Source organism: Pseudophryne corroboree, chromosome 3 (assembly GCF_028390025.1).
Source record: "Pseudophryne corroboree isolate aPseCor3 chromosome 3, aPseCor3.hap2, whole genome shotgun sequence".
Lineage (NCBI taxonomy): Eukaryota > Metazoa > Chordata > Amphibia > Anura > Myobatrachidae > Pseudophryne > Pseudophryne corroboree.
In genome coordinates this window covers 608,839,317-608,863,008 of record NC_086446.1, presented here as the reverse complement: position 1 = coordinate 608,863,008, position 23,692 = coordinate 608,839,317, and the positions used below count along the sequence as shown (strand labels likewise).

The following is a 23,692-nucleotide window of genomic DNA, read 5'->3' as shown; positions in this document are numbered from 1 at the left end:
TGCTGTGGAAACTAGGTCCGAGAGACCATCCCCGAATAACTCCTCACCCTTATAAGGCAAAACTTCCATGTGCCTTTTGGAATCTGCATCCCCTGTCCACTGCCGAGTCCATAAGCCTCTCCTAGCAGAAATGGACAATGCACTTATTTTAGATGCCAGCCGGCAGATCTCCCTCTGTGCATCTCTCATGTATAAGACTGAGTCTTTTATATGCTCTATGGTTAGCAGAATAGTGTCCCTGTCTAGGGTGTCAATATTTTCTGACAGGGAATCTGACCATGCAGCGGCAGCACTGCACATCCATGCTGACGCAATAGCTGGTCTAAGTATAATGCCTGAGTGTGTATATACAGACTTCAGGATCGCCTCCTGCTTTCTATCCGCAGGCTCCTTCAGGGCGGCCGTATCCGGAGACGGAAGTGCCACCTTTTTAGACAAACGTGTGAGCGCTTTATCCACCCTAGGAGGTGTTTCCCAACGTGCCCTATCCTTTGGTGGGAAAGGGAACGCCATTAGTAACTTTTTAGAGATTACCAATCTTTTATCGGGGAAAGCCCACGCTTCTTCACACACTTCATTTAATTCTTCAGATGGGGGAAAAAATAAGAATTTACTTACCGATAATTCTATTTCTCGGAGTCCGTAGTGGATGCTGGGGTTCCTGAAAGGACCATGGGGAATAGCGGCTCCGCAGGAGACAGGGCACAAAAAAGTAAAGCTTTACTAGGTCAGGTGGTGTGCACTGGCTCCTCCCCCTATGACCCTCCTCCAGACTCCAGTTAGGTACTGTGCCCGGACGAGCATACACAATAAGGGAGGCATTTTGAATCCCGGGTAAGACTCATACCAGCCACACCAATCACACCGTACAACTTGTGATCTAAACCCAGTTAACAGTATGATAACAGAAAGGGCCTCTTAAAGATGGCTCCTTAACAATAACCCGAATTAGTTAACAATAACTATGTACAAGTATTGCAGATAATCCGCACTTGGGATGGGCGCCCAGCATCCACTACGGACTCCGAGAAATAGAATTATCGGTAAGTAAATTCTTATTTTCTCTATCGTCCTAAGTGGATGCTGGGGTTCCTGAAAGGACCATGGGGATTATACCAAAGCTCCCAAACGGGCGGGAGAGTGCGGATGACTCTGCAGCACCGAATGAGAGAACTCCAGGTCCTCCTTTGCCAGGGTATCAAATTTGTAAAATTTTACAAACGTGTTCTCCCCCGACCACGTAGCTGCTCGGCAGAGTTGTAATGCCGAGACCCCTCGGGCAGCCGCCCAAGATGAGCCCACCTTCCTTGTGGAGTGGGCTTTTACAGTTTTAGGCTGTGGCAGGCCTGCCACAGAATGTGCAAGTTGAATTGTGTTACAAATCCAACGAGCAATCGACTGCTTAGAAGCAGGTGCGCCCAACTTGTTGGGTGCATACAATATAAACAGCGAGTCAGATTTTCTGACTCCAGCCGTCCTTGAAATGTATATTTTTAAGTCTCTGACAACGTCCAACAACTTGGAGTCCTCCAAGTCGCTAGTGGCCGCAGGCACCACAATAGGTTGGTTCAGATGAAATGCTGATACCACTTTAGGGAGAAAATGCGGACGAGTCCGCAGTTCTGCCCTATCCGAATGGAAGATTAGATAAGGACTTTTATAAGATAAAGCCGCCAATTCAGATACTCTCCTGGCAGAGGCCAGGGCTAGTAACATAGTCACTTTCAATGTGAGATATTTCAAATCCACCTTTTTCAATGGTTCAAACCAATGGGATTTGAGGAAATCTAAAACTACATTTAGATCCCACGGTGCCACCGGAGGCACCACAGGAGGCTGTATATGCAGTACTCCCTTGACAAAAGTCTGGACCTCAGGGACAGAGGCCAATTCTTTTTGGAAGAATATTGACAGGGCCGAAATTTGAACCTTAATGGATCCCAATTTGAGACCCATAGATAATCCTGATTGCAGGAAATGTAGGAAACGACCCAGTTGGAATTCCTCCGTCGGAACCCTCCGATCCTCGCACCACGCTACATATTTTCGCCAAATGCGGTGATAATGTTTCACGGTGACTTCCTTCCGTGCCTTAATCAAGGTAGGAATGACTTCTTCTGGAATGCCTTTCCTTTTTAGGATCTGGCGTTCAACCGCCATGCCGTCAAACGCAGCCGCGGTAAGTCTTGAAAAAGACAGGGACCCTGCTGTAGCAGGTCCCTTCTCAGAGGTAGAGGCCACGGTTCGTCCGTGAGCATCTCTTGAAGTTCCGGATACCAAGTCCTTCTCGGCCAATCCGGAACCACTAGTATTGTTCTTACTCTTCTTTGCCGTATGATCTTCAATACCTTTGGTATGAGCGGCAGAGGAGGAAACACATACACTGACTGGTACACCCAAGGAGTTACCAGTGCGTCCACAGCTATCGCCTGTGGATCTCTTGACCTGGCGCAATATTTGTCCAGTTTCTTGTTGAGGCGAGACGCCATCATGTCTACAATTTGTCTTTCCCAACGGTCTATTAACATGTTGAAGACTTCTGGATGTAGACCCCACTCTCCCGGATGAAGATCGTGTCTGCTGAGGAAGTCTGCTTCCCAGTTGTCCACGCCCGGGATGAACACTGCTGACAGTGCTATCACGTGATTCTCCGCCCAGCGAAGAATCTTGGCAGCTTCTGCCATTGCACTCCTGCTTCTTGTGCCGCCCTGCCTGTTTACATGGGCGACCGCCGTGATGTTGTCCGACTGAATCAACACCGGCTTTCCTTGCAGGAGAAGTTCCGCCTGGCTTAGAGCATTGTAGATTGCTCTTAGTTCCAGAATGTTTATGTGAAGAGACTTTTCCAGACTCGTCCATACTCCCTGGAAGTTTCTTCCTTGTGTGACTGCTCCCCAGCCTCTCAGGCTGGCGTCCGTGGTCACCAGGATCCAATCCTGAATGCCGAATCTGCGGCCTTCTAATAGGTGAGCCTTCTGCAACCACCACAGAAGTGACACCCTTGTCTTTGGTGACAGGGTTATTCGCAGGTGCATCTGCAGATGCGACCCTGACCATTTGTCCAACAGATCCCTTTGGAATATTCTTGCATGGAATCTGCCGAATGGAATTGCTTCGTAAGAAGCCACCATTTTTCCCAGGACTCTTGTGCATTGATGTACTGACACTTTTCCTGGTTTTAGGAGGTTCCTGACCAGATCGGATAACTCCTTGGCTTTTTCCTCTGGAAGGAAAACCTTTTTCTGAACCGTGTCCAGAATCATTCCTAGGAACAGCAGACGAGTTGTCGGGATTAAATGGGATTTTGGAATATTCAGAATCCACCCGTGTTGTCTTAGCACCTCTTGAGATAGTGCTAAAGCTGTCTCCAGCTGTTCTCTGGACCTTGCCCTTATTATGAGATCGTCCAAGTATGGGATAACTAATACGCCTTTTCTTCGAAGAAGAATCATCATCTCGGCCATTACCTTGGTAAAGACCCGAGGCGCCGTGGACAATCCGAACGGCAGCGTCTGAAACTGATAGTGACAGTTTTGAACAATGAACCTGAGGTACCCCTGGTGTGCGGGGTAAATCGGAACGTGTAGATACGCATCCTTGATGTCCAAGGATACCATAAAGTCCCCTTCTTCCAGGTTCGCTATCACTGCTCTGAGTGACTCCATCTTGAACTTGAACTTTTTTATGTAGAGGTTCAAGGACTTCAGATTTAGAATAGGCCTTACCGAGCCATCCGGCTTCGGTACCACAAATAGAGTGGAATAATACCCCTTTCCTTGTTGTAATAGGGGTACTTTGACTATCACCTGCTGAGCGTACAGCTTGTGAATGGCTTCCAACACCCTCTCCCTTTCGGAAGAGACGGTTGGTAAGGCAGACTTCAGGAAACGATGAGGAGGATCCGTCTCTAATTCCAACCTGTACCCCTGAGATATTATCTGCAGGATCCAGGGGTCTACCTGCGAGTGAGCCCACTGCGCGCTGTAATTTTTGAGACGGCCCCCCACTGTCCCCGAGTCCGCTTGAGAGGCCCCAGCGTCATGCTGAGGTTTTTGCAGGAGCCGGGGAGGGCTTCTGTTCCTGGGAAGGAGCTGCCTGTTGGTGTCTCTTCCCTCTTCCTCTGCCTCGTGGCAGGTACGACAAGCCCTTTGCTCTCTTATTTTTGTAGGAGCGAAAAGGCTGCGGTTGAAAGGTCGGTGCCTTTCTCTGTTGGGGAGTGACTTGAGGTAAAAAAGTGGATTTCCCGGCAGTAGCCGTGGCCACCAAGTCTGATAGACCAACTCCAAATAACTCCTCCCCTTTATACGGCAAAACCTCCATGTGACGTTTTGAATCCGCATCGCCTGTCCACTGTCGTGTCCATAAGGCTCTTCTGGCTGAAATGGACATAGCACTCACCCGAGATGCCAGTGTGCAAATATCCCTCTGTGCATCACGCATATAGATAAATGCATCCTTTATTTGTTCTAACGACAGTAAAACATTGTCCCTATCTAGGGTATCAATATTTTCAATCAGGGATTCTGACCAAACTACTCCAGCACTGCACATCCAGGCAGTTGCTATAGCTGGTCGTAGTATAACACCTGCATGTGTGTATATATTCTTTTGAATAACTTCCATCTTTCTATCTGATGGATCCTTAAGTGCGGCCGTCTCAGGAGAGGGTAACGCCACTTGTTTGGATAAGCGTGTGAGCGCCTTGTCCACCTTAGGGGGTGTTTCCCAGCGCGCCCTAACCTCTGGCGGGAAAGGGTATAATGCCAATAACTTTTTTGAAATTATCAACTTTTTATCAGGAGCAACCCACGCTTCATCACACACGTCATTTAATTCTTCTGATTCAGGAAAAACTGTTTGTAGTTTTTTCACACCATACATAATACCCTGTTTTACGGTATCTGTAGTATCAGCTAAATGTAACGTCTCCTTCATTGCCAAAATCATATAACGTGTGGCCCTACTGGAAAATACGTTTGAATTTCTACCGTCGTCACTGGAATCAGTGCCCGTGTCTGGGTCTGTGTCGACCGACTGAGGCAAAGGGCGTTTTACAGCCCCTGACGGTGTTTGAGGCGCCTGGACAGGCATTAATTGATTGTCCGGCCGCCTCATGTCCTCAACTGACTGTTTAAGGGAAGATAAACCATCACGTAATTCCACAAATAAAGGCATCCATTCTGGTGTCGACCCCCTGGGGGGTGACATCTGCATATTTGGCAATTGCTCCGCCTCCACACCAATATCGTCCTCATACATGTCGACACCACGTACCGACACACACCGCAAACTCACAGGGAATGCTCTAATGAAGACAGGACCCACTAGCCCTTTTGGGGAGACAGAGGGAGAGTCTGCCAGCACACACCACAAAGCGCTATATATACAAGGGATATCCTTATATTAAGTGCTCCCTTATAGCTGCTTTAATATATATATATATATAGCCATTAATGTGCCCCCCCTCTCTGTTTTACCCTGTTTCTGTAGTGCAGTGCAGGGGAGAGACCTGGGAGCCGTTCTGACCAGCGAAGCTGTGACAGAAAATGGCGCCGTGTGCTGAGGAGATAGGCCCCGCCCCTTTTTCGGCGGGTTCTTCTCCCGCTATTTTTCCAGTCAGGCAGGGGTTAAATATCTCCATATAGCCCCTATGGGCTATATGTGAGGTATTTTTAGCCTTGTATAAGGTTTATATTTGCCTCTCAGAGCGCCCCCCCCCAGCGCTCTGCACCCTCAGTGACTGCCCAGTGAAGTGTGCTGAGAGGAAAATGGCGCACAGCTGCAGTGCTGTGCGCTACCTTATGAAGACTGAGGAGTCTTCAGCCGCCGGTTTCCGGACCTCTTCACGCTTCAGCATCTGCAAGGGGGTCGGCGGCGCGGCTCCGGGACCGGACTCCACGGCTGGGCCTGTGTTCGATCCCTCTGGAGCTAATGGTGTCCAGTAGCCAAGCAGCAAATCCACTCTGCATGCAGGTGAGTTTACTACTTTCCCCCTAAGTCCCACGTTGCAGTGATCCTGTTGCCAGCAGGACTCACTGTAAAGAAAAAAACCTAAACTAAACTTTCTCTAAGCAGCTCTTTAGGAGAGCCACCTAGATTGCACCCTTCTCGTTCGGGCACAAAATCTAACTGGAGTCTGGAGGAGGGTCATAGGGGGAGGAGCCAGTGCACACCACCTGACCTAGTAAAGCTTTACTTTTTTGTGCCCTGTCTCCTGCGGAGCCGCTATTCCCCATGGTCCTTTCAGGAACCCCAGCATCCACTTAGGACGATAGAGAAACTACGGGTAGTTTTTTCTCCCCAAACATAATACCCTTTTTAGTGGTACCTGGGTTTATATCCGAAATGTGTAACACCTCTTTCATTGCCTCAATCATGCAACGAATGGCCCTAGTGGACATTAGATTAGACTCATCGTCGTCGACACTGGTATCAGTATCCGTGTCGACATCTGCGTATGCCATCTGAGGTAGCGGGCGTTTTAGAGCCCCTGATGGCCTTTGAGACACCTGGGCAGGCACGAGCTGAGAAGCCGGCTGTCCCGCATTTGGCATGTCGTCAAATTTTTTGTGTAAGGAGTCGACACTTGCACGTAATTTCTTCCATAAAACCATCCACTCAGGTGTCTGCCCCGCAGGGGGTGACATCACTTCTATAGGCATCTGCTCCGCCTCCACATAATTTTCCTCATCAAACATGTCGACACAGCCGTACCGACACACTGCACACACACCGGGAATGCTCTAACAGAGGACAGGACCCCACAGAAGCACTTTGGGGAGACAGAGAGAGAGTATGCCAGCACACACCAGAGCGCTATATAATGCAGGGACTAACTGAATTATGTCCCCTATAGCTGCTATAATATTTACTGCGCCTAAATTTAGTGCCCCCCCTCTCTTTTTTACCCTTTCTGTAGTGTAGACTGCAGGGGAGAGCCAGGGAGCTTCCTTCCAGCGGAGCTGTGAGGGAAAAATGGCGCCAGTGTTTTGAGGGAGATAGCTCCGCCCCTTTTCCGCAGACTTTTCTCTTGCTTTTTTAAGGATTCTGGCAGGGGTAATTATCACACATATAGCCTCTGGGGCTATATATTGTGATTGTTTTGCCAGCCAAGGTGTTTTTATTGCTGCTCAGGGCGCCCCCCCCAGCGCCCTGCACCCTCAGTGACCGGAGTGTGAAGTGTGTATGAGGAGCAATGGCGCACAGCTGCAGTGCTGTGCGCTACCTTGGTGAAGACAGAAGTCTTCATGCCGCCGATTTTCCGGACTTCTTCTTGCTTCTGGCTCTGTAAGGGGGACGGCGGCGCGGCTCCGGGAACGAACACCGAGGCCAGTTCCATGCGGTCGATCCCTCTGGAGCTAATGGTGTCCAGTAGCCTAAGAAGCCCAAGCTAGCTGCAAGCAGGTAGGTTCGCTTCTTCTCCCCTTAGTCCCTCGTTGCAGTGAGCCTGTTGCCAGCAGGTCTCACTGTAAAATAAAAAACCTAAAATATACTTTCTTTCTAGGAGCTCAGGAGAGCCCCTAGTGTGCATCCTGCTCGGCCGGGCACAAAAATCTAACTGAGGCTTGGAGGAGGGTCATAGTGGGAGGAGCCAGTGCACACCAGGTAGTCTAAAAGCTTTCTTTTAGTTGTGCCCAGTCTCCTGCGGAGCCGCTATTCCCCATGGTCCTTTCGGAGTTCCCAGCATCCACTAGGACGTTAGAGAAAACATATTTCTACAGAAATCAACGATTGTTATGCGATCATCCTCCATCCTATTCACTAGTGTGTATAACCTAGACATGGTAAGCAGGCGAGCAGGGCCCTCTTACCTCTTTGTCTGTTATTCCCCAGTCTCGTTTTATTGCTTTTTTGTTTACAATTCGAAAGTGCAACGGTATATGCTGGTGCTATATGAATAATAAAAAAACGTATCGACCATCTGAGGAAGCTGCCATTACTGACATGTAGGCGGGGAAATGCATCAATGTTCTTCACAGCGATCAGCCGGTAATCATCTGCCTAGCCCCAGTGACGCACAGTGACCTGGGTTTGATACCTCTGGAAAAGGCTGCAATCTACAGACTGCACCAGCAGCCTGGAGGTTACTCATCCTATATTTGCATATAGGTTTCACTTGAAAGGAGACTAAAGGGGGTACACATGGAGCGATGTTCAGCTAATTTCTAAGCAATCTGACTAGATTGCTTAGAACATCGCTCCGTGTGTAGGGGTGCCGGCGACAGCGATGCACGGTCCCGCGCATCGCTATTGCCGGTGCTAGATTGTGCATGCATGCATGATCTAGCAGGCCGCTCATTTGACTGCTGGGTGAAAACAGTGGCCCCCCGTGTCCGTCCCCCCCCTCGCTCAGCACATCGCGCTGTGTGCTGAGCGGGGGAAGAGATGTGTGCTGAGCGGTCTGTGCTAGATCGCTCAGCAGACATCTCTGGGGAAATCTCCCCGTCAGTACGGCCCTTAAGGAGAGACGTTTCTCCACTGATTTACTAATCTATACTAATTGCGTGGCCTGAAAAGGATTTCTAACCAAGTGAATCGCAATGTAGTTTTAAAAAACATCAAGGTACTATAAGTAGACACTTACCTTACTGACCACTATACTAAACAAGTGCTTTTAACGCTTTCATGTGCATGGACAATATGTTCACTAACTTTTTAATCTAATATTTTATGTATAATTTTCTTAGCTAATTATTTTATTATAACTGTTGTATTAGTATTTTTACTATTGTATATTTGAATTACATATCTGCCAATTAATGCTTCCTTTTTTCTAGTATTTTTATTTTTTATACTATATGAATAATTGCTGATACCAGTGGCGTAACTACTGCCCCCGCAGTCCTCGCGGTGGCTTGGGGGCGAGGGTCTGCGGGGGCGCCACTGATTTAGAACAGATTGACATGCGGACGAGCGTCCGCATGTCAATCTGCGATCTCCTCTCCCTCCTTGCTGCGGTGCCTGCTCCCCCGGCTCTCCCCCCCCCCCCATGTGTTGGAGGGACACGAGCGCATCGCGCGTCTCTCCTGTGTCCCTCCTGGCTCTCCCCCGGCCGGTCTAAGGAAGCAAGTGCCGTTCGTGAGCTCCGATTGGCTCACGAACGGCACTTCCTTTATTAGACAGCTGGGGGAGAGCCAGGAGGGACACAGGAGAGACGCGCGATGCGCTCGTGTCCCTCCAACACATAGGGGGGGGCCGGAGGAGCAGGCACTGGGGCATATACCCGGCACTGAGGACATATACCTGGCACTGGGGGGGCATATACCTGGCACTGAGGGCATGTACCTGGCACTGGGGGCATATACCTGGCACTGGGGGCATATACCTGGCACTGGGGGGGCATATACCCGGCACTGGGGGGGCATATACCCGGCACTGGGGGGGCATATACCCGGCACTGGGGGGCATATACCTGGCACTGGGGGGGCATATACCCGGCACTGGAGGCATATACCTGGCACTGGGGGGGAAGCAGGCACTGGGGGGGAATATCTGGCACTGGGGGCATATACCTGGCACTGGGGGCATATAACTGGCACTGGGGGGCATGTACCTGGCACTGGGGGGCATGTACCTGGCACTGGGGGCATGTACCTGGCACTGGGGGCATGTACCTGGCACTGGGAGAATATCTGGCACTGGGGGGGCATATACCAGGCACTGGGGGCATATACCTGGCACTGGAGGGGGGGGATATCTGGCACTGGGGGCATATACCTGGCACTGGGGGGGGGGGGGGAATATCTGGCACTGGGGGGTCATATACCTGGCACTGGGGGCATATACCTGGCACTGGGGGGGAATATCTGGCACTGGGGGGGAAGCAGGCACTGTGGGGGAATATCTGGCACTGGGGGGGGGGGGGGGGGCATATACCTGGCACTGTGGGGGAATATCTGGCACTGGGTGCATATACCTGGCACTGTGGGGGAATATCTGGCACTGGGTGCATATACCTGGCACTGTGGGGGAATATCTGGCACTGGGAGCATATGTGGCACTGGGAGCACGGCCCTAGCAACAAGCACTACCCCCTAGCAACGAGCAGGACACCCAGTGCATGAAACCCCTGGCAACGAGCATGACACCCTGAGCATGAAAACCCCTGGCACCGTGCATGGAACCAAGAGCATGAAACCCCTGGCAACGAGGAGGTAATTTAAAAGTAATTGGAAGCCTTACTGTAGAACTTAATGTGTAATGGGCATTACGGTGTGTGGCATAATGTATCACGGACATTGCGGTGTGTGTCATAATGTATCAGGCATTACGGTGTGTTGTATACTATATCACGGGCATTGTGGTATGTGGTATAATGTCTCAGGATCATTGTGGTGTGTGTCATACTGTGTCACAGACATTGTGTGTGCTATAATGTATCAGGGGCATTGCAGTGTGTAGCATAATGTATAACTGGCATTGTGATTCCTGTCATAATGTGTCACAGGCATTACGGTGTGTGGCATAATGTGTCGGGGGCATTACGGTGTGTGGCATAATGTGTCGGGGGCATTATGGTGTGTGGCATAATGTGTTGGGGGCATTACGGTGTGTGCATATTGTGTCATGTGCATTATTGTCAGTGATCGCAAAAACGCGCCATGGCGCGTATTTTACCCAGAAACAGCCGCCCGGGACTCACATTTAGAAGATGAGCGGGTCCCACAGGACGCGCTCATCTGAATATGTGTTTGCATGTGTTAAGCCTGTCAGCGGAATGCAGGAGGTGACTGGCTGTTTCCTCGGCCAATCACCTCCTGTAGTCTCCATCCAATCACAGCCTGCAGCATCTCCCGCTTTGAATCCTGCTCCCCGCCAGCACATGAATCTGTGCTGCAGGGCTGACAGACTGGCCCCGCTCATCCGGCTCCACTGCCGCTCTGCCGCCAGCACCCTCCTCTGCGACTGGGAGTACAGCTCCGGATCTGCCCGCCGCCACCCCCCTACCCGGGACCCGCTCAACGCCCCACCGAGACCCGACAACTACCTTCCAGCAGGAGCCGTCCGGGCTGCGCAGCTCCCGCTGTAGGTAAGCAGTAGACAGTGCTGCATCGCCCCGCTTCACCTGGAGTAGCTGGTGCAGATGCGGGATGTCCGGGGGCTGCAAGCTCCGTGTGTGCAATGTGAGGCCGCTCAGAGTGTCAGGGCCTCACTGACACCATTTTTCTGACAGCACAGTGCAGTGAGTGCACTGGCACAAGTAGCCAGCCGGCGCCGCAGCATGAAGGAGCTATCTGTGAAATCGCAAGCAGAGGCTGGCAAGAAGGAGCTCCTCCGATCGCTTCCCCTGACGGGCTGGCCACTGCTAAATATACCAGTATATCAGTACAACTGTGCAGTGACACTGACTTTCCCATTGCACCTGGGGCTCCACTACTTTGACACAGTTGGAACTGATTATCGGTATATTTAGCAGTGGCATCCCGTCAGGGGAAGCGATTGGACGAGCTCCTTCTTGCCAGAGAACAGCCTCTGCTTGCGATTTCACATAGAGCTCCTCCAGGCTGCGGCTACTACAGGCGCAGGCTGGCTACTTGTGCCAGTGCACTCACTGCACTGTGCTGTCAGAAAAAATGGTGAGTGTCAGTGAGTTGCTGCTGGGGGCGGAACCACTTGTGTCAAACGGCCCCTTCGTGCAACTGGAGGTGATAAGTGAGTGGTTACTGCAATGTGCCTCAGTGCTCTACCAGGCGCATTGTGTATAATAACGTGTTCTACCTGGCGCAATGTGTATAATAACGTGTTCTACCTGGCGCAATGTGTATAATAACGTGTTCTACCTGGCGCAATGTGTATGATAACGTGCTCTACCTGGCGCAATGTGTATGATAACGTGCTCTACCTGGCGCAGTGTGTATAACGTGTTCTACCTGGCGCACTGTGTATGATAACGTGCTCTACCTAGCGGCAATGTGTATGATAACGTGCTCTACCTGGTGCAAAGTGTATGACGTGCTGTACCTGGTGCAAAGTGTATGACGTGCTGTACCTGGTGCAAAGTGTATGACGTGCTGTACCTGGTGCAAAGTGTATGACGTGCTGTACCTGGAGCAAAGTGTATGACGTGATCTACCTGGATCAGTGTGCATAGGAGGTTCTACCTGGTGCAATGTGTATAAGCGCCACTACTGTGTGGTGTAATGTGAATTGACACTATTATGTGGCCACGCCCCTTCCCTATGAAGCCACGCCCCTAAAATTTTGCGACGCGCCTACGGCGCGCACTACCTGTTCTTTGTGGTCTAACACCAATTCACTTTCTGCCTAAGGGCACCAAAATGTCTAGTTACAGCTCTGGTGCAGGGTGTCCTGCATGCTACACAGCCCAGCAGCATTGTCACCCCATCCCCCCCATCTTGCAACACTTTTGTAGTGTCCAAACAAGATTAAAATTAATAAGAACCTTCATTCCGATGGGACCCAGAAAAAGACCGGTAGGACCCTAATTTTTAAAAGTGAAGGGTCCCTGGGACCCACTTTTTTTTTGGCTCAGCGCGATCACTGATTGTGTGTGGAATAATGTCTAAGGGCCATTGCAGTATGTGGAATAATGTATACTGGGCATTACTATAAGGAGGAAAAATTACAAATAATGTAAGGGGCATGAATCAGGATTATTTTTCTTTCCTGTGGTGGCCAACGTCTGGGCGTGCAGGTTGCAAAACTGGGGTATAAGGTAGTCTTTTCCTGCAATGCCACGCCCTCCACGCAAAGCCACGCCCATTTCGACAAAGCCACACACCCTTTTTGCCAGCGCGCGCCGCAGGCAATTACGGGGTGTATGGGGGGGGGGGGGGGGGGGCGCCGAAGGATTTTTTGGCTTGGGGGAGAAAAATTTCTAGTTACGCCACTGGCTGATACGTAAAATAAATATTAACCCTATATGGATTGTCAAGTACTACTCCATTACAAAAGTATAAGTAAAATGAAATTGCACAGAGGCTGACCAAAGTGTATCCTTGTTAATTTACAGCGTTAGGAAAAGGGCAGTAACCCAAGGCTATTCAACCATAACCACTTTTCTGCATGTTGTAAATTTGCTGCTAGTGCACAATGACCCATAGGTTCCGGGATAAGTAATGTGTTGATGTATTCACGGCACCCGCGATAAGGGCAGCTACTGCAGACTTCGGTTCGAACCTCCCTGAAGTTCAAACAGAAATCAGCGTTAAGAGCAACCTGCGTCTGCTATTGAATAGCACCGGCCCACAAATTATCCCCTGGTTAATTACCGTGGATAATTAAATCTAGCCCTATGTTTAAGATTCTTCCAACCTGTGTAAATTTGGGTTTTTGAAAATGTGTCCCAATTAACCATTCTTTCAGAATGGCAATATTTTACCACTTCTAATGGGCTGTGACCATAAATAAGGGCACTACACAGTACTTCCATTGAACACTTTTTTCTTTTGTGTATGTCATGTTTTGTAATGAGAAATGTTACTATTAGAGAAGAAATACTTACCTTTTTCATATATAGGCCATACAAGGACTCGGCAGATTCTAAATATGTCTGAGCTATGATCAGCTCTCCTCTCTCAGCCCAAAGTATTCCAAGATTATTCTGGAGAAAGAAACAAGTGTGGGGAATAATAAATACAGTGCCTGCTCCTTATACTTCTATTGACGTTTGTACACATTGATTACAGTAAGCTGGGTGTATATAATTCTGCCATAAACATAGGCAACCTTTATTTACAAACACAACAGCTAAATACAACCAGCAAACACTACAATGGCCCTCTAGTGCACTCCAGCTACCACCGACCCCACTGGTTTGTGTAGAGTAATGGGCAGCTTACTATATATGCAAGTGTTGTGGTGGGAACCAGTGATTAGAGTAACAGGCTGACATATGGAGGGCTGTGGGTGCATATTATATATATCTCCATAAACAAACAGTGCCTTACCAGACTTTGACCTCAACACACGACACTGTTCTCAACCTGGGATATTCGTACAATACTTGCTGTGATGCTCAGGGTTACCTGAAACACTTTCTACAAGGCACGGTAGGGCAGGACATCCAATGAGATAGACAAATATGAAAGGCAGTGTCCTAGTTATCTCTAGAACCATGTACCACAAAAGACAGGGCCGTAACTAGCGGTGTGCCAAGTGTGCCTTGCACACAGTGCAAGTCGTATATGCTTGGAGGGTAGCTCCTCTAGTGATTATGCACTGGACAGGGTATTGATATCAGATAGTGTAGCGAAACCAACCAATTTTATGACTTTTTAGTACATTCAATTGTAATATATACAGGGTTGGAGGTGCACCCGAAAGCAAGTTACAGTATATTTATTTTGGGGTGAATGAGCCGTAGAAAAGGTTTATTCAAAGAAGGCTTTCTTTTTGGTGCACTCTTTTTTAAATGATTGTTAGTTGATTTTTTTTATTAAAACATAACTTTTATTTGAATAGCTTGTTTAAAAGAATGTTGTACCATCAATGTAAAAGTTCTGTGAATAACTATATTGACAGTACAAACAAAAAATATATATATATTTTTATAGAATGGAGTTTTTTTTATTTTTATAGAAAGGCGAGGTGACTATAGATTTCAGTCGAACCTCTGGTGACTACTGTATATTGGTCACGGAGAAGATCTGTGTAAAGAATACCAATATTTGATTACATGTAGTGCTAAGTGAGCTAGTTTAGCGAAAATATGGTAGGTGTACCCCTATTAAATATAGGCAGTGTATCAAACAGAAGATATGTTTAATTGTTATAGTAATTATACCTCAAATAGTAATTAGTTCTGTATTTATAGTACACTGATTCATGGCAGCAGTCAGTTTCGGCACAAGAGACATAGCTGTAACCAGTTAACAGTCGTGCAACAAAAACACAATTCTCATTTGGCTTAGAATATGCTTAGCAACAATTGTAGCCGTTTATAAGTTTAGCAAAACATCAAATACTTAACATGTATGCAATGTATAAATACCAAAAGAACATGAGATGTTGGTGTGAAACCAAAATAGAGGAGCTTCCATGTAGATAACTGGTTAGAAGACTCAGAGTACAATATCCTTTCTGGTCACAATATAGAGAGATAGATTCTCTTCGCAGGTATTTAGACCAATTGGTAACCAATCGTATGTGAGATTAGCAAAAAAATAAGATTTTACTTACCGGTAAATCTATTTCTCGTAGTCCGTAGTGGATGCTGGGGACTCCGTAAGTACCATGGGGAATAGACGGGCTCCGCAGGAGACAGGGCACTCTAAGAAAGAATTAGGACTACTGGTGTGCACTGGCTCCTCCCTCTATGTCCCTCCTCCAGACCTCAGTTAAGGAAACTGTGCCCGGAAGAGCTGACAGTACAAGGAAAGGATTTTGGAATCCAGGGTAATACTCATACCAGCCACACCAATCACACCATATAACTCGTGATAAACTTACCCAGTTAACAGTATGAACAACAACAGAGCATCAGACAAACCTGATGCAACCATAACATAACCCTTATTTAAGCAATAACTATATACAAGTATTGCAGAAGAAGTCCGCACTTGGGACGGGCGCCCAGCATCCACTACGGACTACGAGAAATAGATTTACTGGTAAGTAAAATCTTATTTTCTCTAACGTCCTAGTGGATGCTGGGGACTCCGTAAGGACCATGGGGATTATACCAAAGCTCGCAAACGGGCGGGAGAGTGTGGATGACTCTGCAGCATCGAATGAGCAAACACAAGGTCCTCCTCAGCCAAGGGTATCAAACTTGTAGAATTTTGCAAACGTGTTTGAACCCGACCAAGAAGCTGCTCGGCATAGCTGTAATGCCGAGACCCCTCGGGCAGCCGCCCAAGAAGAGCCCACCTTCCTTGTGGAATGGGCTTTCACTGATTTAGGATGCGGCAGTCCAGCCGCAGAATGTGCCAGCTGAATCGTGCAACAGATCCAGCGAGCAATAGTTTGCTTTGAAGCAGGAGCACCCAGCTTGTTGGGTGCATGCAGGATAAAGAGCGAGTCAGTTTTTCTGACTCCAGCCGTTCTGGCTACATAAATCTTCAAAGCCCTGACTACATCTAGTAACTTGGAATCCTCCAAGTCACGAGTAGCTGCAGGCACCACAATAGGTTGGTTCAAATGAAAAGATGACCCCACCTTCGGCAGAAATTGCGGACGAGTCCGTAATTCTGCCCTGTCCACATGGAAAACCAGATAGGGGCTTTTACATGACAAAGCCGCCAATTCTGACACACGCCTAGCCGAAGCTAAGGCCAATAGCATGACCACTTTCCACGTGAGATACTTTAACTCCACGGTCTTAAGTGCCTCAAACCAGTGAGATTTCAGGAAACTCAACACCACGTTAAGATCCCAAGGTGCCACTGGTGGCACAAAAGAGGGCTGAATATGCAGCACTCCCTTTACAAACGTCTGAACCTCAGGAAGAGAAGCCAGTTCCCTTTGAAAGAAAATGGATAGGGCCGAAATCTGGACCTTTATGGACCCTAATTTTAAGCCCATAGTCACTCCCGACTGTAGGAAGTGAAGGAAACGGCCCAGCTGGAATTGCTCTGTAGGGGCCTTCCTGGCCTCACACCAAGAAACATATTTTCGCCATATACGGTGATAATGTTTTGCTGTCACATCCTTCCTAGCCTTTATCAGCGTAGGAATAACTTCACCCGGAATGCCTTTTTCCACTAGGATCCGGCGTTCAACCGCCATGCCGTCAAACGCAGCCGCGGTAAGTCTTGGAACAGACAGGGCCCTGTTGCAACAGATCCTGTCTGAGAGGCAGAGGCCATGGGTCCTCTGTGAGCATTTCTTGCAGTTCCGGGTACCAAGTCCTACTTGGCCAATCCGCAACAATGAGTATTGTTCTCACTCCTCTTTTTCTTATTATCCTCAGCACCTTGGGTATGAGAGGAAGAGGAGGAAACACATAGACCGACTGGAACCCCCACGGTGTTACTAGTGCGTCCACAGCTATCGCCTGAGGGTCTCTTGACCTGGCGCAATACTTTTGTAGCTTTTTGTTGAGGCGGGATGCCATCATGTCCACTTGTGGCAGTTCCCAGCGATTTGTAATCTGTGAGAAGACTTCTTGATGAAGTCCCCACTCTCCCGGGTGGAGGTCATGCCTGCTGAGTAAGTCTGCTTCCCAGTTGTCCACTCCCGGAATGAACACTGCTGACACTGCGGTGATGTTGTCTGACTGAATCAGCACCGGTTGGTTGCGAAGCAGAGGCTCCGCTTGACTCAGGGCGTTGTATATGGCCCTTAGTTCCAGGATATTGATGTGCAGACAAGCCTCCTGACTTGACCACAGCCCTTGGAAGTTTTTTCCCTGAGTGACTGCCCCCCACCCTCGGAGGCTTGCATCCGTGGTCACCAGGACCCAGTCCTGCATGCCGAACCTGCGGCCCTCGAGAAGGTGAGCACTCTGCAGCCACCACAGAAGAGACACCCTGGCCCTGGGGGATAGGGGGATCCGCCGATGCATCTGAAGATGCGATCCGGACCACTTGTCCAACAGATCCCACTGAAAATTCCTCGCATGGAACCTGCCGAAGGGAATGGCTTCGTATGACGCCACCATCTTTCCCAGGACTCGCGTGCATTGATGCACCGACACCTGTTTTGGTTTTAAGAGGTCTCTGACCAGGGTCACGAGCTCCTGGGCCTTCTCCTCCGGGAGAAACATCTTCTTCTGGTCTGTGTCCAGAATCATGCCCAGGAAGGGCAGTTTAGTCGTAGGAATCAGCTGCGACTTTGGAATATTCAGAATCCAGCCGTGCTGTAGTAACACCCCCCGAGAGTGTGCTACGCTGATCAGCAACTGCTCTCTGGACCTCGCCTTTATGAGGAGATCGTCCAAGTATGGGATAATTGTGACTCCTTGCTTTCGCAGGAGCACCATCATTTCCGCCATTACCTTGGTAAATATTCTCGGTGCCGTGGACAGACCAAACGGCAACGTCTGGAATTGGTAATGACAGTCCTGTACCACAAATCTGATGTACTCCTGATGAGGTGGATAAATGGGGACATGCAGGTAAGCATCCTTTATGTCCAGAGACACCATAAAATCCCCCTCTTCCAGGCTCGCAATAACCGCCCTGAGCGATTCCATCTTGAACCTTTTCAGGTAAATGTTCAGGGATTTTAAATTCAATATGGGTCTGACCGAACCGTCCGGTTTCGGAACCACAAACATTGTGGAATAGTAACCCCTTCCCTGTTGAGGGAGGGGAACCTGATGGAGATATCATTTGTGAATTGCCGCTAACACTACTTCCCTTTCTATGGGAGAAGCTGGCAGGGCCGATTTGAGGTAACAGTGAAAGGACATCATTTCGAATTCCAGCTTGTATCCCTGAGACACAATCTGTATAGCCCAGGGACCCATGTAAGAAGAACTAGAAAAGCGGTTGTTAAGTTGGGTGCACAATATCTATTTGTTGCTGAATTATCAAATTTAAAACGTAGCTTTTATTGCTTTTATTGCTTATATTAATATTGCTTTTATTGCTTATATTAATATTAAGAAGGTCCTTGGCTGCATTGGGAGAGAGCTTGGCTGCATTGGGAGAGGAATCAGCAGCAGAAAGAAAGAAGTAATAATGCCACTGTATAGGTCATTGGTACGGCCTCATCTAGAATACTGTATTCAGTTCTGGAGGCCATATCTTCAAAAGGATATTAATACATTAGAAACTGTACAAAGGAGGGCAACTAAAATGGTGCATGGCCTACATCACAAAACATACCCAGAAAGACTAAGAAATCTCAATATGTATAGTTTGGAGCAGAGAAGGGAAAGGGGGGACATGATAGAAACTTTCAAATATATCAAGGGTTTTAACAAAGTCCAGGAGGGAAACATTCTCCAAATGAAGAGAAGCAATAGGACACGAGGACATGCACTGAGACTGGAGGACGGGGGGGGGGGGGGGGGGGGAGGTTCAGGGGAAATTTGCGGAAAAATTATTTCACAGAAAGGGTAGTGGACAAGTGGAATAGCCTCCCATCAGAGGTGGTAGAGGCTAAGACAGTAGAGCAATTTAAACATGCATGGGATAGACATAAGGGTATCCTTGCAAAGAAATAAGGATCAAATAAGGTTAGAGATAAAAATAATATTAAAAAAAAAAGGGGGGGGGGGGCAGACTAGATGGGCCAAGTGGTTCTTATCTGCCGACAAATTCTATGTTTCTATGTTTCTATGTCCTTGTCATGGGACACATACAGCAAAATATAGGTGTTAAAAACATGACATTTACAAACATATATGTGATAAAGAAAGAAAGAAAGATTGTGTAAGACAGATTCTTAAAAAGTGGGGTCACCACAATAACTCCTGCAACTTGTATAATTGTTTATTTCTGTGTGGAACAGAAATCACTCAGGACACAAACTGGATAGGTTTACACGTCCCTAAATATACTTAATGTCGTGTGGGGAAATTAAATATAACCACCATTGAGTAAATATTATATTGGGACTCTGAACCTGCCTATACAGTATGCCCCTGTCTCTGAGTATCTGTCACCTTAAGCCAACTTGAGTGTTGGTACTGCCACTGATGCATGGATGCAGTGAGATATATTGAATGCCACAATTGGGACTCCTTTCCTGCCTAAAAGCAGTGCAGGTGGGTTATTCTTAAATAGATGACAGAGACTACATTAGCATAGATGGTTAGGACATGAGGGGAAATGTGCCACCAGTGCCCTATATTACACTGTGCTGTGTAATAGAAAATCTAGATTGATACTGCAGTTATAGCTGTTTATAAATATGGGCACAGAATGTATCCACTTAAGTCCACATTGTTGAAATATAAGGAAAGGAATGTGGCAGAATGTCCTTGGACTGGTGTTACTAAAGAGCAACAATTGTTGCAATACAGATTCATGAGACAGGGTGAGAGTTTGTAATATGACACTTCACTGGTGTGTCTAGTATTACAATCGTTCTTAGTGATTAATATCTTACTGTGTAAATCTATAGCACACTATTGTCATTGTGGATCATACACATATGTATTTATTGAAAAGTCAATCGCTTACGTTATATATGAGTGACACACTGAACTTGCAGATCATATACGTGTATCCCTCTTAAAGAGCTAAGTGCTTGTATTATAGAGATATATATTGTGTGCACTGTATGGCCATGTCCACTAAAGGGATCATAAATACTAATACATGGTGGTATTATAGTAATAATCCTATCAGCCTTAGCGGTCGGTAGTCCCTAATATAGGGAGACAAGTCCTCTCTATAAGGATTGTTGTGCTGATTAATTCCGCTGCTGCTGACTAGAATGACCTCTAGAATATGATGTAGCTTTAATCCACTAACTGCTGTGAGATTCCTGATCCCTGCAGTTTTCTTCTGGGTAATGCGATTGCTGTTTGGCACAGATTAAATATCTCTATATATAAGGTGCTTCGCTATGCTAAATTGCCATTATAGATGAAATTAAACTTCAGCAATTGATTAAATAATCGAATTCTCCACAGATGTGTGCTATATAATACAACAGATGATTGATTCTTCTAATACATAAGTGATCTTGGGTAATCCCCTTTGCTACTAGCCTGAGTGGTTTTTGCACAATTTTCTAAACTCCTGCACACAGCCTGCTGAGCGGATCCTAAAAGCTATCTTGAGATCAGTGCTGGTGCGGGTGTAAGCATAAATATATTACACTAGATACAACATTGCTGTAACTTTCAAGGTGTGTGGTGGCCCACTAATAGGCAGACATGCATGTTTCACTGTACGGGCAGCTTTAACGAGGCTGAACCCGATCGTCTCCCACAGACGTGATTTAACAGGTGAGTGTGACCAATCACGTTCGAGAAAAGAGTCACATGTTACTCTTAACCTATCCTGAGGATCATCCAGCAGACCCGAGCATGGTTGCGGGGACTCTGCGCTGACGTCATTATCTGACCTATGTGAATTACACACACACCTGTTAAATCACGTCTGTGGGAGACAATCGGGGTCAGCCTCGTTAAAGCTGCCCGTACAGCGAAACATGCATGTCGGCCTATTAGTGGGCCACCACACTCCTTGAAAGTTATAGCAATGTTGTATCTAGTGTAATATATTTATGCTTACACCCGCACCAGCACTGATCTCAAGATAGCTTTTAGGATCCGCTCAGCAGGCTGTGTGCAGGAGTTTAGAAAATTGTGCAAAAACCACTCAGGCTAGTAGCAAAGGGGATTACCCAAGATCACTTATGTATTAGAAGAATCAATCATCTGTTGTATTATATAGCACACATCTGTGGAGAATTAGATTATTTAATCAATTGCTGAAGTTTAATTTCATCTATAATGGCAATTTAGCATAGCGAAGCACCTTATATATAGAGATATTTAATCTGTGCCAAACAGCAATCGCATTACCCAGAAGAAAACTGCAGGGATCAGGAATCTCACAGCAGTTAGTGGATTAAAGCTACATCATATTCTAGAGGTCATTCTAGTCAGCAGCAGCGGAATTAATCAGCACAACAATCCTTATAGAGAGGACTTGTCTCCCTATATTAGGGACTACCGACCGCTAAGGCTGATAGGATTATTACTATAATACCACCATGTATTAGTATATATGATCCCTTTAGTGGACATGGCCATACAGTGCACACAATATATATCTCTATAATACAAGCACTTAGCTCTTTAAGAGGGATACACGTATATGATCTGCAAGTTCAGTGTGTCACTCATATATAACGTAAGCGATTGACTTTTCAATAAATACATATGTGTATGATTCACAATGACAATAGTGTGCTATAGATTTACACAGTAAGATATTAATCACTAAGAACGATTGTAATACTAGACACACCAGTGAAGTGTCATATTACAAACTCTCACCCTGTCTCATGAATCTGTATTGCAACAATTGTTGCTCTTTAGTAACACCAGTCCAAGGACATTCTGCCACATTCCTTTCCTTATATTTCAACAATGTGGACTTAAGTGGATACATTCTGTGCCCATATTTATAAACAGCTATAACTGCAGTATCAATCTAGATTTTCTATTACACAGCACAGTGTAATATAGGGCACTGGTGGCACATTTCCCCTCATGTCCTAACCATCTATGCTAATGTAGTCTCTGTCATCTATTTAAGAATAACCCACCTGCACTGCTTTAGGCAGGAAAGGAGTCCCAATTGTGGCATTCAATATATCTCACTGCATCCATGCATCAGTGGCAGTACCAACACTCAAGTTGGCTTAAGGTGACAGATACTCAGAGACAGGGGCATACTGTATAGGCAGGTTCAGAGTCCCAATATAATATTTACTCAATGGTGGTTATATTTAATTTCCCCACACGACATTAAGTATATTTAGGGACGTGTAAACCTATCCAGTTTGTGTCCTGAGTGATTTCTGTTCCACACAGAAATAAACAATTATACAAGTTGCAGGAGTTATTGTGGTGACCCCACTTTTTAAGAATCTGTCTTACACAATCTTTCTTTCTTTATCACATATATGTTTGTAAATGTCATGTTTTTAACCCCTATATTTTGCTGTATGTGTCCCATGACAAGGACCTTCTTAATATTAATATTAGCAATAAAAGCTACGTTTTAAATTTGATAATTCAATCAACAAATAGATATTGTGCACCCAACTTAACAACCGCTTTTCTAGTTCTTCTTACACGTTGCCATATCTTGGTTGCAACAGGGTCGCACCCCCAGAGAGGCTTGAAGTCTAATTCAGACACACGTATATTGGGGCTCCTTTGTGTCATTTACAAAAAATCTTTAATCTAGATCACCAAGTGTGCAGATATATTTTTCCTTCCTTTTCTCAACTAGCCCAGGGACCCACCTGTGAGCGAACCCACTGGTGGCTGAAATTTCGGAGACGCGCCCCCACCGCTCCTGGCTCCACCTGTGGAGCCCCAGCGTCATGCGGTGGATTTAGTGGAAGCCGGGGAGGACTTCTGTTCCTGGGAACTAGCTGTATTGTGCAGCCTCTTTCCTCTCCCCCTGCCTCTGGCAAGAAAAGACGCAACTCGGACTTTCTTGCCTCTTTGCGATCGAAAGGACTGCATTTGGTAATACGGTGCTTTCTTAGGTTGTAAGGGGAATATATGGCAAAAAATTTGACTTCCCAGCCGTAGCTGTGGAAACTAGGTCCGAGAGACCGTCCCCAAACAATTCCTCACCCTTATAAGGTAAAACCTCCATGTGCTTTTTTGAGTCGGCATCACCTGTCCATTGCCGAGTCCACAGGACCCTTCTGGCAGAAATTGACATTGCATTTATTCTAGAGCCCAGTAGGCAAATGTCTCTCTGGGCATCCCTTATATATAGGACAGCGTCTTTTATATGCCCCAGGGTCAGTAATATAGTATCCTTGTCCAAGGTATCAAGTTCCTCAGACAGGGTATCTGTCAATGCTGCTACAGCACTACACATCCAGGCCGACGCAATTGCCGGCCTCAGTAGGGTACCTGAATGTGTATAAACGGACTTCAGGATACCTTCCTGCTTCCTATCCGCAGGATCCTTTAGGGAGGCCGTATCCTGTGACGGCAGGGCCACCTTCTTAGATAAGCGTGTCAAAGCTTTGTCTACCCTAGGGGAGGATTCCCAGCGTAACCTGTCCGTTGGCGGGAAAGGATACGCCATAAGTAACCGTTTGGAAATCTGCACTTTCCTATCAGGAGAAT

General features: G+C 47.1%; 1 protein-coding gene across 2 annotated transcripts in view; it reads right to left on the bottom strand.

Annotated features, from left to right (window-relative positions):
* The window catches only part of KIFBP (kinesin family binding protein), a 51,741-nt gene that overhangs the window by 14,471 nt on the left and 13,578 nt on the right, over nucleotides 1-23,692 (bottom strand). For both annotated transcript variants that reach the window (XM_063961571.1, XM_063961572.1), the window contains exon 2: nucleotides 13,466-13,564. In XM_063961571.1, the coding sequence (XP_063817641.1) occupies nucleotides 13,466-13,564 (99 nt within the window). The remainder of the gene's footprint in view (nucleotides 1-13,465; nucleotides 13,565-23,692) is intronic.